We start from the raw sequence: 23,205 nt of genomic DNA on the forward strand, positions 1-23,205 counted from the left end.
CAAATAACACCATTAAAAAATGGGCAAAGGACTTGAAGACATTTCTCAAAAAAGATATACAAATGGCTAATATATGAAAAAATTCTCGACATCACTAATCATCAGGGAGAGGCATCAAAATCACAATGAGATAGCATCTCACCCCAGTTAGAATGGCTATTATCACAAAGACAAAAAATAACAGTTACTGGCGAGGGTGTGGAGAAAAGGGAACCTTTTTTACACTGTCAGTGGGAATGTAAATTAGTACAACTGCTATGGAAAACACTTTGGAGAGTTCTCAGAAAACGAAAAATAGAATACAATCCAGCAATCCCACTACCAAGTATCTATCCAAAAGAAAGGAAATCAGTACATCAAAGGGATACCCGCACTTACACGTTTATCGCAGCACTGTTCCCAACAGCAAAGGTAAGGAATCAACCTAAATGCCCATCAATGGATGAATGGATAAAGAAAATGTGGTGCATATATACACTAGGAAGGAAACCAGTCACACAAAGGAATGAAATAATGTCATTTGCGGCAACATGGATGGAGTTAGTGAAGTAAGTCAGGCACAGAAAGACAAATACAGCATGTTCTCTCACTCTTATGTGGAAGCTAAGAAACTTAAGCTCATGGACATAGAGACTAGAATGACAGATACCAGAGAATAGTAAGGGGATTGGTGGTGGAGAGTGGGGAAGCAGTGGATGTGGATACAAACATAGGGTTAGATGAAATAAGTTCTAATGTTTGATAGCAGATTAATGTGACTATACTTAGTAACAATATTATGTATATTTCAAAGTATATTTCAAAGTAACTAGAAGAGATGACTTGAAATGATACCAACACATAAAAATAACACTTAAGGTGATGGATACCCCAATTACCCTCCCCTGATCATTACACATTCTTTGCATGTAACAAACTCACATGTACCCCATAAATATGCAAATTATTATATAGCGATAAAAGGGGGAAATCATCATTATAAACTCATGGGTTACAACATATTTGATGGGTTTCAAACCATGGCAATTTACACTGTTCTTGAAGCTCACACTGTCCCATCTTTGGTCAACACAAAACTGCTCCAAATTGTCTCCTAATACCTTTTGGTAAGATCTTATATTAGTCTTTGATAGCTTCCCTGAAACCTGGAATTTTAAGATATTCTAAGCTCAGATATTTCCTGCCCCAGACCTGGAATCATCTTCTAAGAAATCTTGGTTTTCTTTTTGTAGAAAACATTTTTAGATCATAATCTGGGAGGTAGGAATGATAATTGCTATTTTAGTCATTCCTTTTAGTTATTTGTATATATATTTAATTTTATTCAGAAATAATTTCACACTCACAAAAAGTTAGAGAAATAAAAATACTGAACACTATATATCTGTAACCCAGATTTATCCAGTTAATGTTTTACCTCCTTGCTTTATAACTTGTTTTCTTTCTAGATATATATGTATATATATTACATATCTTTTTCTGAAGTATATGAGTGTAAATTAAATGCATCATGGCCCTAAACCATATATACTTTAGTACTTCCTAAGACACAAGAATATTCTCTTCTGTCAGCACAGTAGTCAACTTCATAAATTTACACTGATATGACACCAATCTACTGTATATTTCCTTGTTAAATGATCTAATAATGTTCGTTATAATCATTTTTCCCCTCCAGTACAGGATCCAGTCTAGGAGCAGGTACTGCCTTTAATTACCATCTCGGGAGATAATTTGGCATATTTCTACTGCCTTTATTGGTCTCTTATGGTAACTGCCATTTCTTAATCTTTCATTACATAAAACTGGCTTTTTTTAAAAAAAGAGCACTTCTCATGATGATGCATTCTCAGCTGTAATACTAATAAAGTGATGTTATATCCCTCTTAGGTATCCCATCTGGAGGCAGATACGGGCATATCTCCTTCCTTTGATGATGTACATAGAGATCACACAGTCTAGGTGCTGCTGGATTTCTCTACTATATAATCATTCGTCTATTTTTCCTCTACCCACCCTTTCTGATTTGAAAAGCGTATGTAAAAATCCACCTCCCAAGTTTATCAGCCATTAGTCACTACTGTCTAATCATGTTTACCATGATGGGTATAAAATGATCAGTGGAAGGGGCAGGAACTGACGAGGAAGGGGCATCAAGGAACTTTCAGGAGTGATGGAAATTTTTTTTTTTTTTTTTGAGATGGAGCATCGCTCTTGTTGCCCAGGCTGGAGTGTAATGGTGCAAACTCAGCTTACTGCAACTTCTCCCTCCCAGGTTTAAGTGATTTTCCTGCCTCAGCCTCCTGAGTAACTGGGACTACAGGCACGCACCACCACACCCGGCTAAATTTTTGTATTTTTAGTACAGATGGGCTTTCACCATGTTGCCCAGGCTGGTCTTGAACTCCTGGCCTCAGGTGATCCACCCACCTCAGGCTCCCAAAGTGCTGGGATTACAGGCGTGAGCCACCGTGCCTGGCCTTGGAAACAGTCTACATCTTGATGGTGTTGGATTATACAGGTGGAGGCATTTCAAAAACTCATATGTACATTATATTTAAGAATTATATCATGAATATTACAAAAAAATTTAAACTCTAGTTAATGAAATGCACGCTTAAGTACTTAGGAATGTCTTCAACTTATTACAAAATGTATCAAAATATAATATGGATTGATGGATAGCTATGTGATAGTGTAATAAAGGAAACAGAGCAAAAGGTTAACAACTGTTAAATGTAGTTAGTGGGTACAGGATGCTCATTATACAATTCTTGAGCTTTGCTACATGTTTGAATATTTTCGTAATAACATATGGGGATTTTTAAAAAAGTACTGTAAGTGGTTATGTTATAAAAAGCACAAATTTTAAGTGGGTAATCTGGGATAAATTTTCCTATGGCATCATATTTGGATTTCAAAAGTACTGAGTATCTAAGGTTGTGGACAGAGAAGTTAAGATGGAAAATCATTCGTGGCTAAAAGGTGGTTCTGGTGTTGATGAAAACATTGATTTCAAAATATGTGAACAGTTTTTACAAAATCATTTCAGGACAGAGTAGGGGGAAAATTAGTATTTCTACATTAATACATATGTTATCTCAAATGTATATATTTGAATACTTTTTTTTTTAAAGATAGTCAGGCTCTGTCAACCAGGCTGCAGTGCAGTGGCACGACCTCAGCTCCCTGCAACCTCCACCTCCTGAGCTCAAGCCATTCTCCCACCTCAGCCTCCTGAGTAGCTGGTACTACAGACATACGCCACCAGGCCTGGCTAATTTTTGTATTTTTTGTAGAGATGGGGTTTCACCCTGTTGCCCAGGATGGTCTTGAACTCCTGGGCTCAAGTGATCTGTCCGCCTCGACTTCCCAAAAGTGCTGGGATTACAGGCATAAACCACCATACCCGGCCAAATTAATACTTTAAATAGATGACTATTTTATCCCTATATTGTTTATTTATTCAAATAGTTCACAAGCCTTTTGTGTTTTTAAAATCTTTATTTCCATCTGTTGTCTCTTAATTACTAAAGAGGTGTTCTTTTTTTTTTTTTTTTTTTTTTGGAGGCAGGAGCTTGCTCTAATGCCCAGGCTAGTCTCAAACTCCTGGGTTCAGCTCCTGGAATAGCTGGAATTGCAGGCACATGCCACCATGCCTAGCCCACAAGACTTTTTAATTTTTTAATTCTTACTGGAGGAAAATGTAGATTATCTTTTATTTTGGTATATACGGTATATAGAAGAAACTTAACTATATCATTAGAAAAATTTACAAACACAATGACTACACAAGGTACATAAACTTTAAAAATTATTTCTCTGCCCATTTTGGGGCATTTAAGTCATTCTAACTTTTTATTACAAGCACTAATATGTTAACAGCTTTACACACATATATATAGTCAGCACTTCTGGTTATATCTTTGCAGCACTTCTGGTTATATCTTTTTGAATTTTTCACACTTATTAACAAACTGTTTTCCAGAAAGCACTCTCAACAACAGTGTATGATGCCAACTTCACTCCAAGCTCACCAACATCCGAATACTATTTTTTTTAAATCTTTACCAATTTTATAGGGCTGTTTTATTCAAGCACTTCTGTATGTTAAAATTACTGTGTTAAACTGAAGACTGTTCTGCAGTTTTCTAGTTGTAGTCTTCCCTTCTCAAAGTATCAGGATTTTGCTGGCTTAAAAAAAAGCTGCAGCTGTTTCTACTTTTATACCATTAGACCATTTAACAGTATGGCAACCTGAGTTTGCCTACACCTACCCCTCTCTCTGCCTTCCAATCTTTCTCCCTTCATATCCCTCTTTCTGTCTGTGTTACTGTCTGCTCTGTGTTGATCATTTTTAAATTTTTTTGGTAACATCTATATACAGTATTCTGTTAAAGTCTGAAAAAACATTTTATACTTTTGTGGTTCTATCCATTTTCTTACTCATCAGTGACGTTTATGAATTTCTACTCATTTTTCCTTAACTAGACTTCCTAGATGTTCTAGTTAATCTTGTCAGAAAAGCAACTCCTGGTTTCATTCTGCTGTATCGTCTAGAAATATTAGGACATTTGTTTCTTTATATAATACTTACAAAATTTGTTTTCCAGTCATTTAATTGTGCTCTTTATTATCTTGCTTTTCTCTGTGGATCTGCTTTTACTTCCTCCTCTTGATTTCTTAAGTTCATTTATTTTCATTCTTACCAAGTTTAATGAAGGTAACTATGAACTTTCACTGAACACAGAACAACTCTGGTCTCATCACATAAGTACTAATTGTTATGTATACAACGTCTATAACTGAGACTTTCTAAGAAACTGCATGTGCTGGAAAAAAAAAAAACTTAAAAGTTTCCAACTAGTATTCTGTTTCTGGTCAATTTTATCTTGTATTTCTAACAACTTTTGCTTTATATATTTTGACAGTGTTATCTAGTGCTTAAGAAAGTACACTTTTCTTATTTTTTTTTCCCAAACAAAAGCTACATTCAATTAAGAAGGCAACAATACATTTTTATCTTTGCTTTGTTCATATGCTTTTATTATCACAAAATTATCTTTTGTCATGCGCTATTTTCTGACTTTAATTCTTTGTCTAATGTCAATACTGAAATTCTTACTTTGTCTTCAAAAGCATTTTTTATTTTTATTTTTTTTGTATTTTTCGTAGAGATGGGGTAAAAAACAATTAGCTGGGCATGGTGGCATGCCCCTGTAGTCCCAGCTACTTGGGGTAGGCTGAGGCAGGAGAATGGCATGAACCGGGAAGGCGGAGCATGCAGTGAGCCGAGATCACGCCACTGCACTCCAGCCTGGGCAACAGAGCGAGACTCCGTCTCAAAAAAAAAAAAAAAAAAAAAAAAAGAGATGGGGTTTCACCATGTGATCTGCCCGGGTTGGCCTCCCGAAGCGCTGGGATTACAGGCATAAGTCACCACACCCAGCCCTGAGTTTACTATACTTTTATCATCACCTCTCAAACGTTGTTGTTGGTTTTAATTTTGTATTTAAATTTCAGATAATTAAATTTTTTTCATTTTTCCCTTTTCAAGTATGATGATATTTACATTCAATTTGACAATATTTACCACAGTTATTTAAACATCTTGTTTGTAATCAGTGCTCACTGCCAAAAGTTCTTATTCCGTGACTTCATTTTTTTTTGTTTATAATTTGGCATCATCTCAATCAGTTGGAGTATATTTACAATTTTTGCTCAACAAGTAAAACGTTATATTCAGAAGGTGCGTTCTTTCAATTGTCTTTCCATGTGAAAGATAATTTAACGATATTACATGAAAATAAAGGGTAGAACTTTCTGCCTCAAAACTATAAATGATCCACTGCCTTCTGGCAATGGCTGATATTAAATGAGTAAAGTATGGTTTTTACTCCTTCATGCGTAATATAAAAGTAACATTACCTAACTGTTTATAGGAATTATTTAAGACTTTATGAGGAAACAGCCATTTGTAAGACTGATGAAACTCTTTTTCATTGAATTTTGCCTGAAATATGGTAAACCCCTTCTATATAAAGACGACTTTCAACACAGTAAAGGTTTTTTTGTTATCTTCAAAACAAAAATTGTGTTTAAAAAAAAAATTGTCCTTCCCTGCAACAATGATCAGAATTCAACCATCTAAATCACAAAAGTAAAACCATAGAGATGACTCGTTAACATCAGGACACCAGAAAAAGACATGAAGTGTTTAGTTAGTAGCTCTGTAATTTATAACAGAATGAAAAGAAGTCAGAGTAGCAGTGGTGGCAGCTATGCATGGGGAGAGGTTCTGCAGCAGGCTTAAAAGTAATAATGAGTACTTCAGCACTTTACAGAAAACAGAAATGGGGCAATGGCATTATGACTCCATTCACACAGGGTGTATATAGTAAACACCTAGGTTACTAACTTCATCATTCTTAGCTAGTTAGCTGAGTATGATTCTAGCTAGCCAGCAATATTCTAAGGTATGCAAACATTTTGTATATTATAAATGAATCCAGAATGTTCTATCAAATATCATGTTAAATGAACGAGATGAATGTAGATTATCTGAAACAAACCTGTGTAACTTTCATCATCATCAGATAAAGGCACCTCTCTCTTTAGTAGCAACTCCAACTCCTCTGTTTCTGCTACATCCACTGGACGCTCCCCATGTTTATTAGCTTGAAATGGATTTCCACCATGACGAAGTAACAGCTTTACTATCTGCAACAATAAAAAGCAAGACGACTTAGTCCCTTCACAGACTGTATCACTGCACCCATTCTCTTGATAATACTCATAGTATCCTTCTGAGTGTTATCTCATTTACTCTGAATCCATTCCTCACCATCTACTCTAAATTGTTATTCTCTTCAAGATCCATTTTCACTGACACTCCCCTATCTGATGACCTCAACTACTACAAAAAAATTTCCTCCTTAAAATTTAAACTGGGTTACTTTAGCAATTAATCTCATCATTTTTTCATCCTGTTCCATCATAAAGTCAAATATTTATTGAGAACCTGTAATAACTACATTTCCGAGTTCTGCTAATAAACCAATGAACAAAAACAACAAGTTCCCTGGCCTCTTGAAATGTGTATCCTAGAAAAAGTTTCAAAGAAGTATTTCCCTTCTGCTTTAGGCTAATATCACTGTCAATGCTCTTAATCTTACTCTATTTCTCGTAGCCCAGGAACTGTAAGTATCATGAACTCCAAAGCTTAAACTTCAAGACCCTTCACTTTCATGGGTCCTTACAGGAGGATGCTGTATCTAATTTTGTAGTTATCACTTTGAAAGGACCTCTCTCCTCCTCTAACAAATTACATAAGCTTCAAGTTCCACATAACCAGGATCTGCCCTGTTAGTTATTATTTGTTTTTACTTCATATCCTCTTCCTTTCATAGTTTTAACCTCTTTTTGGTTGGCTCCTTTTTAGAAGCCCATCTTTCCACAGTTCATATTTCTTGCAACTTAAAAAAATAATGGCATTAAAGAAATGAAACATGGACAAAACAAGGAAACTTTGTTGAAACCTATATCCTCTTCCCCTAGCTAACCTTTCTTCTTCACTGTCAATCTCCTGAAAACACATCTGCCCTTACAGCTGTTACTTGTTGGCCCTTCACTCTTTCACCTACAACTCTGCTACCATCAATCTTATGGAATGGCTCTTTTAAGAACTGAAAAGATCTAAACCAATGATGGGTTTCCCTATGATGCTGTCCTTGATATACTTTCTCACGTTCTAATATATATATCATCTCTTTGGAGAACTTATCCACTCTGAATGTGATGACAATTATGAGATCCACCCATTCATTCTCTTGTCTGTTTTCTCTCTCAGCCCTCTTGAGCTCCAAACCCAAACATTCAAATATTCACGGGATACATCCAACTGATTGTATGTGTATTTTAATACAAAAGCATAAAACCAACAGGATCTGAATGGAGTTCACTAAACTTGTACTATTATCTTTTATCTATTTCCATTCTCAATAACTGCCACCAAAATTTACCCAGTCACTGAAGCCTTGAAGCCAGAATTTGGGAGTCATCATTAATTCTTTTTCACTCATACTCTACATCAAAGAGGTAGCCAGGTGTTATTGATTCTGCCTCCTTACCATCTCTTCTTGTTTTGATATTTTGTGTATTTCCATTAACACTGGTGTGTTCTATCATACATATAAATTCAAGTCTCTATTCTATCATACATAAACCCATACTACAATTCATCAACACATTTCTCCCCTTGGACTATAAGTTTCATATAAAATCAAGTCTCTATTCATCTCTGCATTCCGAGGACATAACTATGGTGTTTTCTGGTACTTAGAAAATATCACACCTTTAAAAATACTTAAATGAATAACATGAAACAGATGAATATTGACTGCATTTACCATCAAAGGAACAATTTAAAACAAGATGCTGAAATCAGAAATTTGTAACGAATTAAGAATGATTCACAATGAATAAAGAAAAAAAATTTTCAAGATTACTGCAGAAAATGTGAAATGTAATAATGTGTAGAGAAAACAAATTACTCATACCAACTGTAACTGTTTAATTTTTATCAAATTACACATGCTTATGATTTTAAAAGATCAACTAGGTTTCCAAATCTGCTGGTGAAGAACAATTGTCCCTGATACTTATCTCCATATTCCAGTCATCTACCAGGGTGAGAGAGGTTCAATTACTGGGCTGTGTAAGATTGGGGAGAGGATGCGAGAGCTAAAAAAACCTTTATCTAATAGCTGTTTCCAGTCATATCTTAAGAAGCACTTCCAGAGGTCATTGGTGCTACCAATTCCTAAGCTTTTTTTTTTTTTTCTTTCTAGGATTCTGTGTTGTAATGGCTTTGGTTTCAATTTTCTTGTCTCTTTTAAATCAGAGGTGGGCAAATTATGACCTATGAGCCAATCTGGTCTGCCAGTTAAGAATAGTTTTTATATTTTTAAAGGACTGTTGAAGGAGAAGAGTTGAAGGAGACGGACGAGGTGAAGGAGGGAGTATGTTGCCTGCAAAGCCTAAAATATTTACTATTTGGCCCTTTATTGAAAAAAATTGTCAAACCCTGTTCTACATCAGTAACTGCTCATTTCTCCAATTTCCATCTTCCAAAATATTTGTTTCTTCTGTTCTTTGCCCTTGTGGGTCTACGTCCTTTGAAACTTCCCCTTACTGTCATTTTAGGGATTTGAGAAAGTAACTGGAAAAAAAATCTTCTAGTCATTATAAATAATACTGCAGTGGATATCTTTATGAGTTGAAATTTTTCCAATTTTAGGCTGATTTCCTTAGACTACAGCCCTAGATTGAGAAAACAAAATAAAGAATTTTGATATTGCTGAAAACTTTCTATCCCCATCAGGAATACATCAATAAATACTTATTACATGACTATGAAGAATCAGGTACAGCTGGTTCATTCATGTTACAAACACCCTAAATCAAATAATCAAGATTTTACAGATCATCCTCAAATGCAAGTAATTGTTCTTAAAGTTGCTTAAAACATAACAGTCAACAATTAGAAGTAGGTAAAAATGATGACAAAAGAAGATAGGTATCTAAAAGAGAACTAGAAATAAGGCTAGTATTAAAATGTGTATTATGGTGAGGTGCGGTGGCTGACACCCATAATCCCAACACTTTGGGAGCCTGAGGCAGGAGGATCGCTTGAGCTCATGAGTTCAAGACCAGCCTGAACAACATAGGGTCTCCACCAAAAAAATTTAAAAATTAACCTAAATTGGTGGTGCATGCCTGTACTCCAGCTACTTGGGAAGCTAAAGCAGGAGGATCACTTGAGCCCAGGAGGTTGAGGCTGCAGTAATCTGTGACTGCACCACTATACTCTAGTGTGGGTGACACAGCAAGATGCTGTCTCCAAAAAAAAAAAAAAAAAAAGGGGGGGTTTTAGGAATTACTACACATTTACAAACAGCAAGTCAAAAATTGGGTTCTTAGTAAGCTACGTCAATCCTCTCTATAATAATTTAGACCTGGCTATAGAACTGTTATGTTTCTGCTTTTCCCATCTTAAAAACGCTTTATGGATGGCTGAAGTTGTCATGACTACTACTGAAAGAAAGAAATCTAATTATTTGGGAGCGGCTCAAAAATACACATTATGGATATACAGAAATGAATTTTTCATGACTCTCCTTCTTCCTCCTAAGGCACAAGTAAAAGGAACAAGGAGAAAATAGCTCTCAATAGCTCTTGAATGGTGACTCCTACTATCCTAGGCATGTTGGTAGGAGGAAAAGCCAAGGTCCCTCCCTCTGGGAAGAGACTGGAAATAGTGTGAGTCCTTGTAAGTACATGAGCTCAAAAGGTCAGCTTCTGGAAATATCTGCAGCTATGTGCATATTTAGAAACTTGTGTTCACAGAAACCATGTCTTAGTCACAGGCACAATTCTTTAAAATTACACTTTGAAATCGGGAAACCTTTATTATCATATTCAAAGGAAAATCATTCATTCCTGGTAAACTATCAATAATATTTTTTAAAAGGGCAATATTTAAAATATCAAAGCCAGAAAATAAGTCAGTTTCCAATAAATTCAGAGGAAAGAGCAACGTACCCTACACGTTGTCGGACCTGATGGATTAAGTTTTTGTCATTCTGCCTATCCTCAGTTGCCCATTCATCTACCTATCCATCTGTCTACAAGTGCATCCATGATGGATTTACTGAACATTTCTAGGTGACAAGCAGTTCCAGAGTAAATAACAGAAAACAACACAAAATGCCAGCATGTACGGTAGTATTTGCAGTCTAGTGCCAGAAACATGACACTAGACAAGAATACCACTAAAACATAAGGTAGTAAATGCTATGACATACGTTTGTACAAATCGCCAAAGAAGCACAGAGAAAAGAGTAGACCACTGGTAAGCAAGAATCAGTTTAGAAAAATTATTTATAGGCTACATTTTTCTTCATTCAAAATAAGAGTTCTTTACTAAGAAACATGGAAAAATGCCTTATAACAATGTAATTGAGAAAAATAGCATTTTTAATTTCTGAATTTTAGGTGTATTTGACTGCACCCATAAAGGCAACTTTTTAATCTTTTACCCCTGATATTTCTAGACCATCTTAAATTTCAATGTGCATTTACATGTAGTGTCTTTTTTTTTTCCTTTGAAGTTATCAGTTTTAGATAGGTATTATTTATCATATAATTTAAAGATGAGGAAATGGAAGTTCCGAGGAGGGAAGTAACCTGCTCAAGATTACAGAGTTAGTAAACTGGCCAGGCCAGAACTGCACTTGTATCTATCTTTACTCCAAATTCTATTTTTGTCTCAAATAAAGTAAAATGCCTTTCAAAAGATAGGCAATTCAACACTGTACAATTTTTACTATATATAATATAGTAAAATAAAGTATATATATATACCCTTTAATACATCCAAATGTCTTATAAAAGAATGCCTTGAAATAAAAGTTTTGCCAAATTATTTAATCAACTATCAAATTAAATGGGTTTTCTGAAAAGAAAATGCTAAATCTAAACTATGAACTAATAGTTAGAAAGTAGAAAAAAGGGAAAACAAAATATAGATGAGTTGATCAAGCAATGAGTGGAATATGACACAGATCATATGACTAAGAAGTAAATGAAATTACTTTGGGTTAAATTTGTATTTTGAAAATGTGTATTATTGATTTTTTTCTATCATACTTACATCTCTGTGCCCACTACTAGCAGAATCATGGAGTGGAGTGTCATCATCTAATCCTTGTGTGTTAACATCTGCTCCAGCTGCTATAAGTATCTTAGCAACATCATAATATCCAACATTGCAAGCTTCATGCAGTGGTGTCCAACCTAAAGTTAGATTATTAATTTAACATGATTCACTTGCGCTACTTCAAAATAAATGCTTTTTATATACATACCTATGTGTGACACATCAATTCTAAAATTGCACATCGTGCAAAAGAAAAAAGAAGTGATAAAGAAGCTACTAAAAATAAATATCTAAGAACAATACCAATTTACTGAAGGTTCATTCAAGATATTACAGTTGACCCCTTGAACAAGGTGAAGGTTAGGGGTGTTAACCCCCATGCAGTCAAAAATCCACATATAATTTTTGACTTCCCAAAATTTAACTACTAATAACTGACTGTTAATTGGAAGCCTTACCAGTAACATGAACAGTTTGACTAACACATATTTTGTATATATATTAAATATTGTACTGTTACAACAAAGCAAGAGAAAAATTATTATTTAACAAAATCGTAAGAAAAATCTATTATTAAGTAGAAGTAGATCATCAAAAAGGTCATCTTCATCATCTTCACGGTGAGCAGGCTGAGGAGAAGGGAGAAGAGGGGTTGGTGTTGCTGTCTCAGAGGTGGCAGAGGGAGAAGAGATAAAAGTAAAAGTGGGAGAGGCAGACACATTTGGTGTAACTTTACAAAAATACACTGTAATTTGTGTTTGACGTTTTTGCTTTTTCATTTCTCTAAAAATGTTTTAACACAGTACCACCGTCCTCCTTCCACTGTTTGCTTTGGTTTCAGTGCCTGGATCATACAAGCGCTCATGTTTTAAAAAAAAAAAACAACTCAAAGCAACCTTAAATTATTGGAAACCTCTAAGGTCAATCTGTTTACTGGCATGGCTTCTTCTTCTGTCTTCTTCCTCATCACCTGAAACTGGTTCAGAAGCACTCAGCTCCATCAAGTCACCTATTAATACCTCTGATGTGCTATCTACTAGCTCCTCAATTTCTCCAAGATCCATATTTTGAAACTTCACCCCCTATCACCTTTTTTGCCATATCCACAATCTCTTTCATGATTTCCTTGACTGGTCCTGTGGTAAATCCTGCAACGTCATGTTCAACATCTGGACACAGTTTTCTCCAGGAGGAGAGAGCTTTCACAGCTTTTTCTTTAACAACGATGGCATCTTCAATGGTGTAATCCCTTCCAGACTTTCATGACATTCTATCGGAGTTCTCTTCTACGGTGTTGTGTAATGAGACTTAAAGTGCCTTATGACCCTCTAATTAGAGGCTGGTTTAGAAACACTGTGTTTGTAACCCACTTCAATGCCTTTGGTGTTGAATTCATAGGGTTCCGGGAGGCCAGAGGACACTAAAAGACAGCCTCCTTCCCGGCAAAGTACTTCCTGACTTCGGGAAGAAATTAATGACATCAATCCAGAAAAGAGTTCTCATTGTCCAGGCCTTCTTGTTATATAACCAAAAGACTGGCAGCTGGGTTTATCTTTTCCCTTCAGGGTTCAGGGGGCAGTCCTGACCATAAACCCAGCTGTATTTACATAAAACAGGAGAGTTAGCTAATCCCTTCCTGCCCTAAATCTTGGTGCTTCTCTTCCTAATAAATGTCCTTTGTGGATTTTTCTTTTTCCCAGAATACAGTACTTTTGTCCACATTAAAAAACTGTTCAGGCAGATATCCTTTCTCCTCACTGATTTTCTTAATGGTATCTGGGAATTCATCTGCTGCTTATCAATGGACAGAAGCCACTTCGCCTGTTATCTGGGCATTTTTTTAAAAACTAAACCTTGCTCTAAAATTATTAAACCATCTTTGCTGGCATTAAATTCCCCAGCTTTAGATCCTTCACCTTCCTTAAAATTGTTGTATAAGATAACTTCACGTTTTCTTCAATCTAACCTATAGGTACACTTTTTTTTGTTTTGGTTTTTTTTAGCAATCTTGCATCCACATAAAAGCTGCATGACACAAAAGAATGTTTTACAAAAAAGTGCAAGGTTTTCAAACCCACTAGCATAGATGCAGCAATAGCTTCACAAATTTCCTTTCCTTTTTTCCACTGGTCCTTATGCTGGATTCATTTATCCTCAAATGGCAGGTAACCACAGCTGTAGACCTCAATTTATTATTATCAAGTACATTATCAAGCAATTCAATTTTTTCTTTTAATGTCTTAACTTTTCTGTTTCTTAGGAGCACTTCTGGTATCACTAGGAGTACTTAAAATGGGTCCCCTGGTGTTATTCAAGGCTTACGGTATTCTACTAAACACGATGAAAAATATGCAACAATCAGATGTTTCACTGTGGCATGCAACTTACTAGAGAGATGAACTGCTTATGTGGAGATGATTTGTGTCAGTCACATGGTGTTTTAACCAGATAGTCCCAACATTTGAGCTCACCACAATGGCAACAGGAGGTAGCTATGCAATTATTACAAGAGTACAATATGTACTACGGTAAATTTTATGTAGTTATGATTTAATACTGTATCTTTATGTCAGCTTACATTTCTCCTGACTCTGAATGGTGCTATGTATAGCCTATGTTTGTATGCATATGTTTTAACTTTTTAGAACAGATTTGTTTATATTTTACGGTAGTAAGTGATAGAATAGTATCTAGGTATCTTTTATGCACTTATAATGTATTTAATTTTTTCCTCTTTTCAACATTTCTAGGCTATGCAGTTCATCTGAGTTTTTCCAAATTGTTCCAAATCTCAAAAAAATTTTCCAATATAATTACTGAAAAAAATCCACATATAAGTAGACTTACACAGTTCAAGGGTCAATAGTATTTCCACTGTGCTAAATTATTTGACAAAAGTATTAAATATTTAAGCTTACAATAAATATAAGCTTGATATATTTTAAATAATTTAAACTATGAAAAAGAATATTAAAGGGGTGAAATATTAATAAGCTTGATTAGTGTCTTTCAGTAAACAAAACTCCTAATATCTTAAGGGCTTTATTCTGTTGATACAATGTTTTCTGGACTTAATACTTATTTTAACTAAAATAAACTTAATTACTTTTGTAATTAAAAAGTTACATGTTCACAAAAGAAATATTAGATAAAAATACAAAGAAAAAAAAACTGTCCATAATCTTACCACCCAGATATAATAATTTCAAGAATCCAACATAGTATCTACTAGCTCTCCCACATATTTATAAAACTTAGAAGAGTAACAACCTGCTTCCTCTACTTACTAAAGTGAAAATAATTACCTATGTCATTATACCTTCCTACAACATAGTATTGTACTAATCAAATATACCATAATTTCCTTCAACGAGTTCCTATTACTAAGGGTACAGATTATTGCTAGTTTTTAATTAGAAACAATGCTGTAACAAGTATCATTACAACTAAACCTTCATGTTCATCCATGATTAACTATTTAAAATAAACCCTTGGAAGTGGAATTGTCAGATGAAAGAAATATTTTTTAGGTTTTTGATAAACAATGTCAAGTTTTCCTCTAGAATAAATGCCATGCATTTTTAAGTCTCATTATTTAAGGTAGATACTGTATATCACACCATTCCCCACTCACACCAAATAAAGACCTAAATTCCAGGTGTATTATAATAGGGCTACATGTAAAAACAAAACAGAAACAAAATTTGAAAAAAAACAGAAAATATAGGAATAGTTTTATGATACAGAGAAAGAGAAGGCCTTCTTAAATAAAATACCAAACCAAGAACCCATAAAGGTCAATTGATACGATACATAAAAGATGAAAACTTTAGTACAATAAACACTGTAATGAGAGTGTATTCAATCTAAGCCACAGACTGTGAAAATCTTTACATATTTGATAGAGAAAATCTAGACTAAATAAAGGCTCTTGTAGGTTAAAAACAGTACTAAACCAAAAGAAAATGAGCAAAGGAGTGGATCCAACAATTCACAAAATACACATAAATTCAAAATAAACATAAGAAATGTTTACCATCACTACTGATCATGAAAATCCAAATTAAGATTTTTCATTCGTCAGATTGTTAACAATCAAAAGTTGATAATATCCAGTTTTAGTGAAGCTATGCGGAAAACGGCTCTTTCATATACTCTTGATGGTAGTATGAACTGATACAGAATTTTTGGGGGGACAATTTCCACTATTTCAGAAATTTAAAACATGTATCTCTTTTGATTTAGCAATTTCACTTCTACTGAAATACTTCCATAAATATACACAAAGATGTTTCTATATAGGTATTTACTACAGTGTTGCCTTTGGAACGCTATACCAGAAAATATTATGCAGCTATTAAAAATTAATGAAGGCCTACCTATATATACTGACCGAAATATCTGTAAGACATTAAGGCAGACTGATACAGATGCAATAATTTCATTTTAAAAAGTTGATATGTAAGTAAATACTTTATATATATATAAAATAAAAATGAACTGAATGAGTAACCTCCTAGGTTAACAATAGTTCTATGGAAGAGAAAGAACCTGTGTGGGAGGGAGGGTAAGGTTGTGCAGTATGTGAAGTTAAAGAAAATTTTTGTATTGTTCTCTACATACTTTTACTGTTGAATTATTTACAGTAAGAAAGTACTGGTATGCTACTTGAATACTGAAAATGAAAGTAACACCACACTCTCACAGTCCTCATGGTTCAAGCTAATAGATGTTCTTAAAATACTTGTGAATGAATCAACTACTTTGAAAAGATATAACTCAATCTCATCTAGGGCAAAACCTAACTTGGATAGAGAACGATACAGCAAGTAATACGTCAACTAAAGTATAAGTTTAGTATGTAAAAATATGAGTAAATGATTGACATGGAATTGCAGTAGAGATCAGGGGTTTTACGTGCAAACTCCAAAAGTTTTGTAATAAAGAATATTTTTAGAACGCTTTCATTTCAGCTAAAGGAATAAAAGAATATGGATTAAATTGTAATCAGGATCCGTTTAAATGTTAGTGCCTCAATAGTAGGTATTGAACTACTAGTCTTACCTGCAAAATCTTTCACATTCACATTTGCCCCTAAACTTATTAATTCTTTAACTTGTTTCACATCTCCTCGAATAGCAGCCATGTGTAAAGGAGTTTCACCACGTTCATTTCTTTTATTAACTTTATCTTTCTGTCGAGATGAAGAACTAGGAGTTTTCTTTTGGGCAGGTGTTGTTTGTGACGGATGATTTGGTGTGGAATCTGTAAGAAAGAAGAAAGTTAGCAGAAGTTCTAGGCTAAATATTTTGTATACTTACTTAAAGGTTTTTATTGGTAATATGCTAATCTCCTGAAACACAAGGAATACCTTCTCCCCCTAACAACCTAAACGTTAACTTGGACGATACGTTAGTGACCCAAATACACAGAGATCTTCCCTTAGGGCTATCAAATATCATGAGCCAATTAAAAAAAATGTTTTATCAATTCATAAAATTGGTTTAAAATGATAAAGTATCAAATATGTACTCTAAAATGTTTGCTTAATGAATGATGTGATGAACTACGAAATATTTTTCCTAGGTATGTTATGCTATTATTCTAAGACCTACAGGAAGTGAAATTGAAGGCTGGAGTCCACACCTCTGACTCAGACAAAGCACTGGAGGTCTGTTCTTATATTATGTGTAAATCAAGGTCATGATGATTATACTATGAAAATGAAAGAGAAAAGTTACAAAAAAATAAGGGCAGTCTGGAAAAGGGCCTTTAAAAACTGTACTTTGCCTTCTCATATTTTGATATTTGTTCTAGTTTCTATATTTAAAATAAGCTAAATTAGATGATGCCCAAAGTCTCCTCTCCAATTTCAAAACTACAAAAAAAACAAAAACCGGTTTCTTAATTAAGGATTCAAGACATACATACAGTGTTAGTTAATTCTGAACATTTACAACTATCTAAAAGAAACTGCTCTAAGAGAAAAGAAATCTATGGAAAAGAACTTTTTACCAGTTTAAAACCTAACATGATTAGAGCTCTAAGGCAATATCATCCTTTCCTCAATTAAAAAAAAAAAAAAAAGTGTTAAGGTTCACCTTTTAGACTTTTTTTTTTTTTTAGATGAAGTCTCGCTCTGTTGCCCAGGCTGGAGTGCGGTGGTTTGATCTCGGTTCACTGCAACCTCCGCCTCCCGGGTTCAAGAAATGAAATTCTCCCACCTCAGCCTCCCGAGTGGCTGGGATTACAGGCGTGTGCCACCATGCCCAGCTGACTTCTGTCTCTTTTAGTAGAGACAGGGTTTCACCATGTTGGCCAGGCTGGTCTCAAACTCCTAGCCTCAAGAGATCCGCCTGCCTTAGCCTCCCAAAGTGCTGGGATTACAGGTGTGAGCCACCATGCCCGGCCCTACCTTTTGGATTTTAAAGTACATTGTCTCAGTAATAGTTTCCTACATAAGTTTTTCTAGAAATTTACACTCCCTAAGAGAAGGGCCTTATCTATCTTACTCATCACTGCTTAGAAGACTTTTTACATACCACAGTGGTATTAAAGAAATATTTGATGAATGAATAAATTTTAATATAATCCTTATAGTCAAATTATTTGTCAAGAGAATTTGCTTGCTGAATTTCTTAAAATCTAAAGACGTATCTAATGAATAAAACAACCATAAACTCCGAGTGTATCTGTATGATGGCAAACATCTTGATATTTCAAGTTTTCCATTTTAATTCTATAGATATTAATACAGAGAGTTGACTAAGAATCACCCTTAAAAGGACCAACTGCAGAACAGTATTATAGTATACTCCTATTTATACTAAAAAAAATTAAAAATAAAAAAAAATTAACCTATAACAAAAGATACATATTTGTATGTTTATGCCTAGAAAAGCCACACAAATAAAGATAAGGAACTGTTAACAGTGGTCACCTCTTGAGGGGAGGTGACTGGAGATGAAAGACTTTTACTTTTTATCTGTTGGTCTTTTAATTTATTCTAAGAAGGACAAAGGTTCACGTTATTTTAAAAAATCAGTTTTAACAAATGTCTTTCCATTTAACTATTAAATCAGACTTAAAGTCAAAGTCAAAATTTTACAGAAACAAAGTTTTTACATGGTAAAATGTCTTTAATTTGGTCACAGACTTTCCCACATTGGAGGTGGAAAAGGTAGGAGTAACCACAACGTACTCTATTTTTAAAAGCAGGAAGCCCTAAAACGTTTTTTTAGCAGTGACAGATACTAGATACACTTATGCTTTGAAATTATAATACTCAGAAACTCTTAAGAATTTAACCATGTCATCCCATTTTTTAAAAAGGGCAATACAGGAAAAACTCACTGAAAAAAAATATCTTTTTCAGTACATTTCAGCATGATCTGTTATGTAACCCAGAGTCTTACATAAAATTGCTTTGAATTCAGGGCCAACAGAAATTTTCTCCAGACAAAAGTGATTTATTTTCTTGAATCAGTCAATGAGAACTATGTAACTCAAAATTTTTCCTCTGTACTTTTAGCTGCCAGGATGTGAATAGTAATAACTGTCTCAGGCCAGCTGTCTGGATTTTATCTACCTTTTTAGCTCCCTTTTATAAATCAGCATGCTGTTTGGTTTGTTCCCTTTTTGTTTTTGTCCTGCTGGTAAGTCATCATCAATTATCTTTGGAGCACCCAGTATATAAACAAACATACATACATGTGGCACAACACCTTAATTGGAAATGTGACATAAAATATGAAATAAACATAATATACTGCTGACATTTTTCCTTATAAAAGAATTCAGATCTTAATAAAATATGGCTTACACACAGTGTAAAGAGCCCTACTCTCGTATAGCTTCTACTTTAGCAGAGGATACAGATGATAAACTGTCACACAAATAATCATAAAATTACCACTGACTTACGAGTAATTCTGATTAAATCCAAGAAAGAATCAAAATTGAAAGCAGTTAAAATAATTGTTAAGACTACAATTGTGTGAGGAAAACTAAGGATACACATTAATTCAATGATGGTAGGTATCACCTGGACTGTTGTCTCTTGCTGTCATCTGCATAAGAAGTGCCATCTGTTTTCGCTCAGAGAGTGGATAACCAAAAAGAATGCTAACTGGTGTGGATTTCTTATTTCCAGCTTCCTTTTTAGTTTTCTTCTTTTCTGGACCTTCTTTCTCTGGAATTATTAACACATATGTAAGAATTTGAAACAAATCCAAGTACTCAAAAGCAAGGGTAAGATGATCTTTTTGATAGATGCTGTACATATATATGAGAAATGTGTACAATATATGAACTAGTACTAGCCAGACAAAAGCACAATGGGTTTTACATTATATAAACAATTTTCTTCCTGACTGCTTTGAAAAACATAGATTCTTAATTCTATTGTTTTCAGAAAATTAGTAATACTTGGAAATTTATTACTAGTAAAATTTTACCTTAATGACTTGTTCTAGTAAAATTTAATTCCTTGATTAACAGTGCAGACATTCTTTAGTATTGCATCTTTGAAACCTCTTTTATTCAATTTTATTCATAATCGCTGATAAGCCTATATAGCAATGCTCCTTCAGATTACTTCCTTAATTCCAGCAATGATTAATACAATCTTCCAATGAGCTAAATATTTAAGACAAGTCTTATCACACAGAATAACTACTAAAAAAAAGTACCAAATCATTTTATTCCAGTCACAGGATAGCTGAACATGAAATAGTCAAAGCCAAGAATGTGCAAATTAAAGATTCTGTGTGGCTATGGGTTAACAGATCTTGCAAAAGATCCAAAAATTTTCAAGGATCTTTTCAAAGAGATCTGACCCATCATCAAGTTAGCTCTCAGATTTAACTATCTGGAAAACCCATTAGCAATGCAGCCTGCATTCCCCATTAAGTGTCAGCACATTCAGACTGAACTGAATTCTGTAAGTAAGAGATACAGACATTTGTCTTTTCTGTAAGACTCCTTTGGGAGTTAAGGCAGGTGCTCTGTGCAACCAAATGCAAAGGTCTGGCTATTACCTGTCCAGGCATCTATTTCTTGGGAAACCCTATACAAATATCTGGAATTTATTGATCCAGGATTGAGGGTACCTGCAAAGAGGAGCTGCAAAAATAAATAAGTAAACTAAAGAATATTTAAAAATAGCAAAAATGGGAGAAGGAAAGGCTTAGCAGTCAAAACAGTGTCTTTTTTCAAGCATATATGAAGAGCAGCTAAAAAACTCTAAAAGAAAAGCATGTTTTAATCTAGCAAGTTTAAAAAAACTAATTAAAACCTGATATTATTAGCAGGCATAAGAAATTAAAGTAATAATTCTTCCAGTGTGCCACTTAATCAGGATACTCTGTCACCTTTATGGCTGAGAAAAATCAGAGGTCCTAATTTTAAAAACTCTGCTGCCCACAAATCTTTCAAAATTAGACATTTCCTAAAAAGTCCATTTTCTTGAATATTTGATTTTGCATAAAAACAAAATTTCAAGACTTATTTAAATCGACTTTATTTTTTCCAGTATAATCTTTTCTTTTCATATTTATTTCATTATCATAAATGATCCAATTTAGTATAAATCCAATTTTAGCACAGTACTTTTCCTAACTTACACTGTATTATAAAGCCCTAAACAGATCTTTGGAGAAGCCAATTTTTTTCCTGAAGCATATATGGATTTTTTCTCTTAATTTTCTGCATATCCTGGTTCTCTAGTATTTAATAAGGAACCACAACCGTTCTTGTTTTAATGGTTTTCCATTTGAATAACAAATCTTTACCTATAATGAATGTATTTCTCTCCTAAAATAAATATATTTAACTTTGTGAAAATTTTATAGAAAATAGAAAAGATGTTTCAAAGACAAGAAATAAAATCTAGTAATAAGAGGAAACAAAAAATACTTAGCATCTATCCTCAAAATGTTTTCTAAATAATGGGGAAAATTTCGTATTTTTGTTTGTAAAACGAGTGCCTTTTTTTTTTTTTTTTTACTGCATTTTAACACAAGGTTTAAAAAAGCCAGTCTAACGTGGTAAAGTAATATATATCCAGGCAACAGTAAAAAGATACTTATAAATGCATCATTAGAATGCCATGCTGCCAAATATTTAAAGATGCAATTATTTTGGAAAGAAATAAACAAATTGTATACATTCCAAATATTTAAAACAAAAATTCGAATCAGATGCTAACATCCAATATAAACTCTATTTTCTTTGAGTTACCATAGTCTTATGTCTGAGTTCATATTCTGCATGAGACAGGAAAGTAAGAAAACAGCAGCCGGTGTAAGGCAGCTAGGAGAGAGACAACTATACTGTTTACCAAAACTGTGTTAGACTAGTATGTCCCAAAGTATGCGTTTTCAAGTTTAAAGCAGTCAACAAGACTATCTGGGATTTGTCCTAGAAATAATTTGTTTCCTCTGATCCATCGTAAGTAACAAATGATAATATACTATATATCTTATAAAGAGTTAGTTACTTCTCTTATCAGGAAGGTGATTCAATAATACTTAAAAACAGAGCTACTTCTCAAGACTCAGTACCTGAAAAATGTATTTATTTGCCCTAATAGACAAGAACTTTAAAGTTTAAATGCTAAGTATACTGACAAATGTGCTCATTTAGCACGGTCTACTATAAACTTCCATTCAGACAGCCTAGGGATTTTTTTAAGAAAATATACATGAGATTCACTTAAGACTATTCAAAGCAAACAGAGAAATGGACTTTTCAGTGCTCCAACATTCTTTCAAGGTTTAGAGGATCTTCAGATACACAAAGATGTTCCAGTTTTATAATGCTGAAAATTAATGCTTTCTTTTCAGGTCTTGTCAGAATAAATAGAGAGCTCAATGTCATCACATCCCAATTAAGTATTAAGTACCTATTAAGGAGAAGAGATAAAATTGTTTTTCTTAGGGAACTCGGTTCATAAACCTATTAGTGTCTCAGAAATTAAAGAATATAACATCTTCCCACAAAGCAGTCACTATAAGAATCAAACAATGGAATCACAACTCAAAGATGAACATAATTAAATCAATCCTGTTTGCAATGTGCATACTTCAATTCTGAAAAAAAAATTGCCATTACTCTCTGGTTCTCAAATATCTACATGAATCTCTTAATTGAATGTCTGCATCTTTTGATTTCCAGCAATGATACTCAGATTTTGGATGGCTTCATATACATACAGCTCTTTCAGGGGCACTTTGGTGCTTAGAAGTCACCTTTTAGAAAAGCATGCATAATTCCACAGTAACTGACTGTAAATATTTGCCACCCCCCTCAATTTTGGTAACCAGGCACGACTGACTTATCAGCTCAATTAAAACTTTCAGGATAATTTGAAGAATAATTATTTGGTTCTTCCACTGCCCCTACCCAACCCCACAAATGTATAAAATAAATAAAAAGTGTATAAAAACAGGTTTACTTTAGTTTTTATAGCTAAATGTCATATGCTG

General features: G+C 34.0%; 1 protein-coding gene across 14 annotated transcripts in view; it reads right to left on the bottom strand.

The window, feature by feature from the left end:
• Positions 1 to 23,205, bottom strand: part of ANKRD12 (ankyrin repeat domain 12) — a 134,220-nt gene that overhangs the window by 49,054 nt on the left and 61,961 nt on the right. For 13 of the 14 annotated variants that reach the window (XR_002518601.2, XR_002518602.2, XM_021929949.2 and 10 more), the window contains 4 exons: positions 19,764 to 19,910; positions 16,784 to 16,984; positions 11,714 to 11,856; positions 6,573 to 6,720 (listed from right to left, as the gene is read on the bottom strand). Coding sequence is in view for 11 of the 14 variants with exons in the window: in XM_021929949.2 (XP_021785641.2) it covers positions 6,573 to 6,720; positions 11,714 to 11,856; positions 16,784 to 16,984; positions 19,764 to 19,910 (639 nt within the window). In the remaining 3 variants the exon portion in view is untranslated. Of the gene's footprint in view, positions 1 to 6,572; positions 6,721 to 11,713; positions 11,857 to 16,783; positions 16,985 to 19,763; positions 19,911 to 23,205 lie in introns of those variants that run through there. The other variant, XM_021929951.2, reaches the window with a different exon arrangement.

The sequence above is a fragment of the Papio anubis genome, chromosome 19, assembly GCF_008728515.1.
Source record: "Papio anubis isolate 15944 chromosome 19, Panubis1.0, whole genome shotgun sequence".
NCBI lineage: Eukaryota > Metazoa > Chordata > Mammalia > Primates > Cercopithecidae > Papio > Papio anubis.